The 10,982-nt window shown below is 41.7% G+C and overlaps 1 protein-coding gene across 1 annotated transcript; it reads left to right on the forward strand.

The window, feature by feature from the left end:
• Positions 1-1,086: 1,086 nt before the first annotated feature.
• LOC100602557 (olfactory receptor 52K1) lies at positions 1,087-2,016 on the forward strand. The gene has a single exon (XM_012503868.1). It carries the CDS (start codon positions 1,087-1,089, stop codon positions 2,014-2,016), a length of 930 nt encoding a protein of 309 aa, XP_012359322.1.
• Positions 2,017-10,982: the final 8,966 nt, after the last annotated feature.

Raw genomic sequence — 10,982 nt, forward strand, 5'->3', positions numbered from 1 at the left:
ATATTTTATATTTTGGATAAATATATAAATTTTATACAAACATATATTTTATAATTTTATAACAACATACTTGGTAAAAACTGGGTAACTCTAGTGTTTAAGGATCTGAAAAAAGAACAATGACCAGAACAAGATAAAAAGGTGAAAAATTGTTAACAAGAAGGGTATTTGGAAGTCAGAAGTCAGTCTTGCTAAAGATGAGAGCGAATTCTCCTGTGATGAAAAGAAGGAACAGGTGGAGGGAGAGTCACACGCACAGGGAGTTTAACATGAGTTTCAGTGGAGAACCAAAAGAGGACCTTTCATTTTCTCAGTATGCTTGCAGCATGACTGTGTTTACAGAGAGCTGTGAATACTGAGAAGATATGAAGGATATACTGTAGAGCAGTGGTCTTCAACAAATTTCTGCAATGATGAAAATATTCTTGGTAGTCACTAGTCACATGTGGCTATTGAGCACGTGAAAAGTGTTTTGTATAAATGTGAAATTAAATATAAATTTAGGTTTACATAGTGACATATGGCTAGTAGCAACCATATCAGATAAAGTAGTTTTAGGGAAAATATGCAGATTGTATGATTAATTTGGGCATTAGAAACCAATGGGTTTGACTTATACATGGACTCAACTCAGATTTCAGGAGAGAAAATTGGCTCTTGCATTTGGGAATTTAGCTTAACTGAAAGGCAGAATGGTACCAATGTATGTGCTAAAGAAATGAATTGATTTAAACATATTTTCACTTCTTTTTTCAAGGTATTCATGACATCACCAAGAACACAGAAAACACTACATATACTCCATTCCTTTATGAAAGTTGTCTTGGGATATCCATTCTATGGATATTTAATATTCTATCTACTCAATGAGATTCAAATTTCTTTGAGGGTAGAAAATATGGATTATGCTTCTCCATGTCTATGAAGGCTGCTAGGTTATTTTGTTTAACGTCTAGCAATGGAAACAAGAGGTAATCTTTGCAGGTGGGATATCACAGATTGAAGTCTAATCATATATACTGTAGAAAGTACATATAGAAGGTGAAGAAGCCCTGTAAAAATTGACAAGGAGATTTTCCAGGAGCCATGCTTCCCTCTAATATCACCTCAACACATCCAGCTACCTTTTTGTTGGCAGGAATTCCTGGTTTGGAACACCTGCATGCCTGGATCTCCATCCCCTTATGCTTTGCTTATACTCTGGCCCTGCTAGGCAACTGTACCCTTCTCTTTGTTATCCAGGCTGATGCAGCCCTCCATGAGCCCATGTACCTCTTTCTGGCCATGTTGGCAACCATTGACTTGGTTCTTTCTTCTACAACACTGCCCAAAATGCTTGCCATATTCTGGTTCAGGGATTGGGAGATCAACTTCTTTGCCTGTCTGGTCCAGATGTTCTTCCTTCACTCCTTTTCCATCATGGAGTCAGCAGTGCTGCTGGCCATGGCCTTTGACCACTATGTGGCCATCTGCAAGCCACTGCACTACACCATGGTCCTGACTGGGTCCCTCATTACCAAGATTGGCATGGCTGCTCTGGCCCAGGCTGTGACACTAATGACTCCACTCCCCTTCCTGCTGAGACGCTTCCACTACTGCCGAGGCCCAGTGATTGCCCATTGCTACTGTGAACACATGGCTGTGGTAAGGCTGGCGTGTGGGGACACTAGCTTCAACAATATCTATGGCATTGCTGTGGCCATGTTTATTGTGGTGTTGGATCTGCTCTTTGTTATCCTGTCTTATGTCTTCATCCTTCAGGCAGTTCTCCAGCTTGCCTCTCAGGAGGCCCGCTACAAGGCATTTGGGACATGTGTGTCTCACATAGGTGCCATCCTATCCACCTATACTCCAGGAGTCATCTCTTCAGTCATGCACCGTGTAGCCCGCCGTGCTGCCCCTCATGTCCACGTACTCCTTGCTATTTTCTATCTCCTTTTCCCACCCATGGTCAATCCTATCATATATGGAGTCAAGACCAAGCAGATTCGTGATTATGTGCTCAGTCTATTCTAGAGAAAGAACATGTAGATGGATAGTTCTCTTTTTTATCCCACTGGCCAAGTAATGAGAATGCTGGATTGGGGTTGAGAGGAAAAATCTAAATAGGAAAATTGCAGAATGTCTTTGGCAATTCTCTAGTATGACAAGGAAAATGAGGTTTCATTCCTCACAGATCTACGAGTCAGGTCAAACCAGGAGTGCACCTATAGTCTGGTCCGATAGTAGAGGTTTGACCTTCCCATTGTCATAGACTCATCACATGGCTAAGGAAGACAAACCTCTCAAAGTGGTATTGTAATCTAGGTGAAAGACAGTAGGAATATTGGCTGAGATTGGCCCAAACAGCTGAGTTACCCAAACAAGTGACTTCTTTATCCTGGTATGAGTGAGGAAATGTACCACAAGTTTTGTGACCCCAAAACCATTATTCCTTTTAGTACTGAAATTACCCCTATGTCTTTTCTGACAAGTACCCTCCACCCTTTGCCACTCTGTTTTTTTTTTTTTTGAGACGGAGTCTCGCTCTGTCGCCCAGGCTGGAGTGCAGTGGCGCAATCTCGGCTCACTGCAAGCTCCGCCTCCCGGGTTCACGCCATTCTCCTGCCTCAGCCTCTCCGAGTAGCTGGGACTACAGGCGCCTGCCACCACGCCCAGCTAATTTTTTGAATTTTTTAGTAGAGACGGGGTTTCACTGTGGTCTCGATCTCCTGACCTCGTGATCCGCCCGCCTCAGCCTCCCAAAGTGCTGGGATTACAAGCGTGAGCCACCGCGCCCAGCCACCTTTGCCACTCTTTATAGCCTACTATCTCCCAATTTTATTTCTACAGTTAGCTCCATTTATAGGTAGATCTATTTCTTCCATTAAGTCAGTTCCTTTTTTACTTCCTTCCTGATAGACATGGCCAATTCCTTTAGTGAACACTTATCAAGAGTCCTCTGATGTTCCTTTTTATCAATTTATATCATGTATCTAGCTTTTCACATGCATGCATTTTCCCTCCAAAATACTTAGTAATATTTATTAAATAAATGGATAGAAGAGCTGAATACCATCTTTGAACTATGGACTGTGAAAACAGAAATAACACCCTTCCCTCTTGAAGCTGAGATTTCTGAAAATAAGAAAATACAATACTGCACGTGCTGCATAATGAAGTTTTGGTCAGTGATGGATCACCTATATGATGGTGATTGCATAACATTATAGTACCATATATTTCCTGTATGTTTTTTAACTTTTAAGTTACATGTTCAGGTTTGTTATCCAGGTAAACCCATGTTATGTGGGTTTTGTTGTACAGATTATTTCATCACTCAAGTATTAAGCCTAGTATTCATTAGCTATTTTTCTGTTTAAATACACAAATACTTACTGTGTTACAATTGCCTACAATATTGGGTTTGTAGCCTAGGAGCAACAGGCTATACCGTATAGCTTAGGTGTATAGCAAGCGATACCATCTAGGTTTGTGTAAGTACACTCTATGATGTTCATAGGTTGATAAAATCACCTGAGGACACATTTCTCAGAATGTATCCCCATCATTAAGCAATGTATGACTAGTTAGACATGACTGTAGTTGTGGGAGACTGTATTACTGTCCACCAATATTTAGTCTCCTGTCCTTCTATCATGGGTAGGGTATTTCCTTCACTCCACCAATTTTAAACTTTGCTGTGTGACTTGATTTGGCCAATGAAATTTGAGTAGCCCTGAAATGTACTTCGAGAATCAGAAAGCTTATTAAAAAAATAACAGATGCTAGTGAGGTAGTGGATAAAAGGAAACACTTATATACTACTGGTAGGAGTGTAAATTATTTCACCTATTATGGAAAGCTGTGGGTGATTCCTCAAAGACCTAAAAACAAATAGCATTTGACTGAGTGATCCTTTACCGGGTATGTACCCAAAGGAACCTAAGTTGTTCTACCCTAAAGATAACACGTATGTGTACATTCACTGCAGCACTATTCACAGTAGCCAAGACACAGAATCAACCTAAATGCCTATCAACAGTTGACTGGATAAAGAAAATGTGATACATATGCACCATGGAATACTACACAGCCATCAAAAAGAATAAGATCATGTCCTTTGCAGGAACATGGATGGAGCTATTATTCTTTGCAAACTAAAAGGGGAATAGAAAAATAAAATACCACATGTTCTCACTTATAAGTAGGAACTAAACAATGAGAACACATGGACACAAAGAGGAACAGACACTGGGGCCTATTTAAGGTAGGAGGGAGAGGATCAGGAAAAATAACTATCAGGTACTATGCCTAGTACCTGGGTGATTAAAGAACTTGTACAACAAACTCCCGTGACACAAGTTTATTTATATAACACACCTGCACATGTACCTCTAACCTAAAATAAAAGTTAAACAGGACACTATATTGGTGCAAAGATTGAGTGGAAAGGAACAGAAATACAAGAAGTTGCCTGGTCCATATAGACACGTGTTATTGCAGAGGTGTGTGATACATATGCACCATGGAATACTATGCAGTCATCAAAAAGAACAAGATCACGTCCTTTCTGGGAAGATGGATGGAGCTATAGGCCATTATTCTTTGCAAATTAAAGTGTGCATTAACTTTCCTCCTTTCTTTCCCTTCTGCTACAAAACCTGGCAAATTTCCAGTTAGAGGTTGTGACAAAGCCAAAGTCCACCCACAATGAGTAAGAAGTGTAAATGAGAAATAAACTGTGTTTGAGCTGCTAAAAGCAAAAATTAAAATTTAAAATATGGCTGGAAGGCTTGGTTTATCTTTCATTCTTTCCCTCTACCAGAAGAATAAGCATATCACAGCCTAGGCTCATGATGAAGATCCATGGAGCAGATGTGAATCTGACTCACTGCCTGTAGCATAGTCATAACTGACCCACAGTGTTCATATAACATGAACAAGGATGATTTTGTTGTTTTTGTAGTGAACCACTGAAATTTGGGAGTTGTTTGTTTCACAGCCTTACCCAAGGAACACCGATTGCTGGAGTTGTGAGTTCTATCTTGCATTTCAACTCATGACAGCTCAAGACTGAATATTTAAAGAAAATACAGTCTTCTTACAGCATATCATAAAATTATTAATTTCACTTATCTCTGCTTTTGTCTTTCAAACTCTCATAATGAACACTTCTTCAGTCAGTTCTACAAAAAGAAGCTCCCATACATACTTTTACATGATCTACTTATACTGTAGGGACCAGCCCTACAGGGTCTGTGAGTTTTTCTCCTTGTGTGCAGAGATGAGAGATCATAGAAATGAAGACACAAGATAAAGAGAAGAAAAGACAGCTGGGCCCGGGGGGACCACTACCACCAAGATGCAGAGACCGGTAGTGGCCCCGAATGCCTGGCTGCACTCTTATTTATTGGATACAAGGCAAAGGGGGCAGGGTAAGGAGTGTGAGTCATCTCCAATGATTGATAAGGTCACATAAGTCACGTGTCCACCGGACAGGGGGCCCTTCCCTGTTTGGCAGCCAAGGCGGAGAGAGAGAGAAGACAGCTTACGCCATTATATCTTCTATGCATTTCAAAGACTTTTAGTACTTTCACTAATTCTGCTACTGCTATCTAGAAGGCAGAGCCAGGTGTACAGGGTGGAACGTGAAAGTGAAACAGGAGCGTGACCTCTGAAGCACAGCATCACAGGGATGCTGGATGCCGTGGCCTCCAGATGGCTGCGGGCGGGCCTGACTAATGTCAGGCCTTCCACAAGAGGTGGTGGAGCAGAGTCTTCTCTAACTCTCCCAGGGAAAGGGAGACTCCCTTTCCGGGTCTGTTAAGTAACGGGTGTCTTCCTTAGGCACTGACGCTACTACTAGACCGCAGTCCACTAGGTAATGGGCGCCTTCCCAGGCACTGGCATTACCGCTAGACTAAGGAGCCCTCTAGTGGCCCTGCTGTGCATGACAGAGGGCTCACACTATCTTCTGGTCACTTCTCACTGTGCCCCTTTAGCTCCTATCTCTGTATGGCCTGGTTTTTCCTAGGTTATAGTTGTAGAGCAAGGATTATTATAATATTAGAATAAAGAGTAATGCTACAAGCTGATGATTAATATTCATATATCATCATATCTATAATCTATTTCTAGTATAACTATTCTTATTTTATATGTTTTCTTCATTACACTGGAACAGCTTGTGCCCTCTGTCTCTTGCCTTGGCACCTGGGTGGCTTGCCACCCACATCTCCCCCCTTTTATTAACTAGGATCACCATCACCATCATTGCTTGTCGTTGACTTCGGACTTTTCTTCGGACTCTTTGGAGGCATCTGCAGGCTTAAAGTAGACAACATAAGCATGCCAATATTAATAATGCCAGGGACAACAATGATCCTCCAAGGGGTTTGATCCATTTAAAGGGATTAAGATCAGATAATCCTTTAGTTATTGCTTCAAAAATGTCTGAGCCAGGAACAGTGGTTAAATGAGCCTGTGAGGCCTCAAAAATTTGTTCCTAAGTTTTGAAATATCTAAGGTTAAGTTATCATCCCAGGCTTGTAAATGTCTTGAGACCTTTTCCCAGCTATGTTGATCTTTATTATAAACATAAGGCGTTATGCAGTAATCAGAAGTATTCCAATCATGCTGTAATTGCATACAGTGTTCTAAATTCATAACTATCTCCCAGCCATATTACACTTTGGCAGAGATCATTAATTTGATTAGGTAATTTCTGATCAACTTGAGTCAGAATTCTAGACTCTAGAGGAGTTTTCCTGCCATGCTTCAACATATTGAGTGGTTTGAACAGAATTGTGGGTTGCAACTCCAGCAGTTGTCGCTGTTGCAGTAACCAAAATTAGACCTTCAATGACTGCAATAAGAGTAAAAATGAATCTCTTAGTTCTTTTGAGGATACCTTTAAGAACTTCATTGACTATGTGTATAGAGGGGGAAGACTCCCATGGGCAATGTAAAGAAACTGGTATCCGTACCCCCTCCCTAGCCCTTACCAAGAAAATACTTGTTCTGGGATTAAAAGTAGCATCAATGCATGTGAACAGCTTACAGTTATCACATTCTATAGTTTGTGTATTGGGAATGATAATTGTATTTCCAACCAACAGCATATAAGGGCGTTTGACACATCTCCTGATAGGTATCACCTGTTCGGACATCAAGGTGATGTTGAATGTGGGTGTCTTGGTATTAGTAGGAGAAAGTTGAAAGGTAGTGTTCCATATCCTTATTCCTGTCATGGCTGCAGCTAATTTCCATAATTCAGGATGTTCTGGGGTAATGATTGGATGAATCATTATTGGTCCAGGAGGAACGAACGATGCCTGTGTCCATCAATTTCAATGGGTAAGGAGACACCCATTCCCTCAACCTGTAGGACTGCTAGCCGTCCTCTACATATTCTAACAAATAAACTGTGAGCATGTCATATTTTGGCTGGAGCAATTCCGCCAATAATAAACGCCCTCTTGGAGCCCAGTCAGTAACAACACCCATAGGTAGAGTTTGGAACACTACGGGCTTTGAAGCATTACAATCATTCCATATAATTGAATTTACTAAAAAAGGTCCCTTTGTAGGTTTATTGGAGCAGTCTGGCAGTCCTTTTGTTTTATTTTTTTTTTGTGGTAACAGGAACCCTCCATTCATCATGTGGATTAAGTTTAACAGTCATAAGTTGAAAAGAGTTGGTACTGAAGACATTATGTGCTTGATAAGAATCATTACTGAAGGACGGTACGGTCCACATCCAATTCTGATAAGAATAAGCTAAACAGCCAGGTGATATTCCAATGCACAGTGGTGGATATTTATAGCCAATTGACAAATTAAAGTGCATAACTCCTTCTTCTGGTTGAGCTGGAAACCTGTCATCATTAGGGACTGGCATGAAGGCACTATTATTAGTGTAAACTTCTACTGAGGAGTCCATCCAGGAGACAGACTGAATTAAAGGGGGAAAAGGAACATATGCCCAACAAGTATAATTTGGAGTTGCCCCAACTGCTGGTATACTCACCACTACACTGACTACCATAAAGGCAGCCGGAATTATATTACTTGTTGTTTTTGGAATTCCTTTTTCTTGTAGTAATTTTTCTGTTTGATGTGATAAGACCTTTATTTGACCCCATGTTGGTGGAGTAGAATGACTGGTATTGTAGGTCACACGGTGAGATTTTGTCGTAATGTTGAGGTCATGGAATTTATGTGTCAGGCGGCAAACCTTGCCTTTCAATTTCTGACAGTTCTTCGCCGTTTGTTTCTGAGAGCTTTTTATCTTTGGAGTTATAGTGCAATTTCAGTTGCTGGGAGGGAACCCACATGGGTTGTTGTCCTTCTGGGGAAACACAAGCAAAACCCCTACCCTATGTTACCACAGTGCCTAATTCCTATTTGTCAGTTTTTGCATCTTTCCACCATAACTGCTTTCCTTTTTGTGGATCAAATTTATTTCCAGTGAAATGTTCTGCTGCTGTAAAAGGTTGATTTCTTACTAAGTTTAAGAAATTTAGTGTAAAAAGAGCCAGATTTTTTAAAATTATACTTTAAGTTTTAGGGTACATGTGCATAACATGCAGGTTTGTTACGTATGTATACATGTGCCATGTTGGTGTGCCGCAGCCATTAACTCGTCATTTACATTAGGTATCTCTCCTAATGCTATCCCTCCCCCCCCCACCCCACAACAGGCCCCGGTGTGTGATGTTCCCCTTCCTGTGTCCAAGTGTTCTCATTGTTCAATTCCCACCTATGAGTGAGAGCATGCACTGTTTGGTTTTTTTGTCCTTGTGATAGTTTGCTGAGAATGACGGTTTCCAGCTTCATCCATGTCCCTACAAAGGACATGAACTCATCCTTTTTTATGGAAAAAGAGCCAGATTTAACTGAGCAAGAGGGTTAGCAGCATCCCTCTTTGCTTTAGTGTCCTGTTTTCGAAGTTGATTTTTGAGTGTCTTATTGGCTCATTTTACAAAGGCCTGTCCTTGAGAGTTATAGGGGATGCCAGCTGTGTGAACTGGCATCCCCTATATTGCCCATGTCTGAGTGAACTTTTTAAAAGTAGCACTAGTGTAGCCGGGACCGTTACTAGTTTTTAGTTTCTCGGGACAGCCCATAACCGAGAAACATGAAAGCATGTGTCTTTTAACATGAACCGTACTTTCCCTTGTTTGACAAGTGGCCCAGATAAAATGAGAAAAGGTGTCAATAGCTACATGTATAAAAGAGAGTTTGCCGAAAGCAGGATAATGAGTCACGTCCATTTGCCAGAGAGCATTCTGTGAAAGTCCTCTAGGGTTAACTCCTGAAGAAAGTGGCTGTAACATTAACACTTGACAAATAGGACAGTGATGTACAATGGTTTTAGCTTGTTTCCATGTAAAGGGGAACTTTTTCCAGAGTCCTGCAGCACTGACATGAGTTAAAGCATGAAAACTTTCTGCATCTGTAAAAATGGGAGCAACTAATGTATCAGCTCTGGCATTTGCTGCCAAGAGGGGTGCGGGGAGGGGTGTGGGCCCGAATGTGAGTAATGTAGAAAGAAGAAGACCTTGCTCTGAGTACGGATTGAAACTTTTGGAAAAGAAAAATTAGGTTATCATCAGGCAGAAATTTGATTAAGGCAGTTTCAATGTTGCGAGCAACATGTACTGCATAGGCCGAATCAGAAACAATGTTAACTGGTTCAGGGAAATCTTCAAGAACAGTCATGACAGCGATCAGCTCAGCTCCTTGTGCTGAAATAGCTCCTGTGTTAAGAACACATTCTCTTGGCCCCATACATGCTGCTTGGCCATTACAGGAAGCATCAGTAAAAACAGTGACGGCTTCAGCTAATGGGGTGTTTCCAGTAATGTTAGGTAAGATCCAAGAAGTGAGTTTAAGGAACCGGAATAATTTTACATTAGGATAATGATAATCAGTTATACCCGGGAAACCTGCCAAATGTACTTGCCAAGCAATGCAGGTTGCAAAAGCCTGTTGGACTTGTAATCTGGTGAGGGGAAAAATGACTTTTTGGGGCTTAATAACCTTGTCTTCTAGCTGCATTCCTAAATAGTGATAAGGAGAAGTAGTCTGGATCTTTTCTGGGGCAATAACCAAACCGTCTGTTGCAACTACAGTTGTATTGCAGAAAAACAAGATATTAACACGGAGCGTGAAGGTGCCCCGCAAGATCAGCCACTGGCTGAGGAAGATCAGTGGGTTGTGGCTAATTTTGTGCCACAGGGAAGGCAGGTATTAGAGGTTGTAAAATTACAGGAAATTGCCAGGCTTCGGGATCCCCATATTCTCTTGTCTGTGCTATAGCCCTCATAAAAGGAGTGTCATTTTGAGGAATATATGTGACTTATCACAGTAGCGACCGGACCAGAAGCAGAAAAAAGGTTGGAATTTTGAATGGAGGAAGAGTTGAGAACCTGTAAACCAGGATGAGACGAGATTACCTGCTGAGCAGATCTTTCGTGGGCCTGAAATCCAGACTGCCACGGTAATTGCAGACCAGGCTTCAGGGGAGCCTGAGGTTTCTTCAAGGGAGCCTGATTTTCCAAGAGAGACCCAGGCTTCAAGGGAGCCTGAGGCTTCAAGGGAGCCCGATTTGTGGAAAGAGAATCAGGCTTCAGAAATGGAAAACTAGGCTGTGGAGGGATAGGGTTGAGGGCCTCATTACCAGGCCAAACAGGCAGGAGATTGAGAGCCCTACAGCAGGGCTGAACAGGGACAGGGTTGAGATAATACAGGAGGGTTTTTATGACATTTAAATAAGTCGAGTACTTAGTACTGGCTTGTCCCATGGCGTCCCTGGGATACTCTGAGTGCTCAAGCTTACCACCAAGCTTATTGACCACAATCCTAAGAAATCTGTCGTCGAAATCCTCCGCTGAGTCTGGGGCTCAAGGTGCAACTTCACACAGTGAGGGAGAGCCCCACATTGGAGCGTCAGATGTAGGGACCAGCCCTACAGGGTCTGTGGATTTTTCTCCTCA

Source organism: Nomascus leucogenys, chromosome 15 (assembly GCF_006542625.1).
Source record: "Nomascus leucogenys isolate Asia chromosome 15, Asia_NLE_v1, whole genome shotgun sequence".
Classification (NCBI taxonomy): Eukaryota; Metazoa; Chordata; class Mammalia; order Primates; family Hylobatidae; genus Nomascus; species Nomascus leucogenys.

Bases quoted from the DNA above. Each gene is read 5' to 3' on its own strand.
- LOC100602557 (XM_012503868.1), top strand. From the start codon at position 1,087: ATGCTTCCCTCTAATATCACCTCAACACATCCAGCTACCTTTTTGTTG.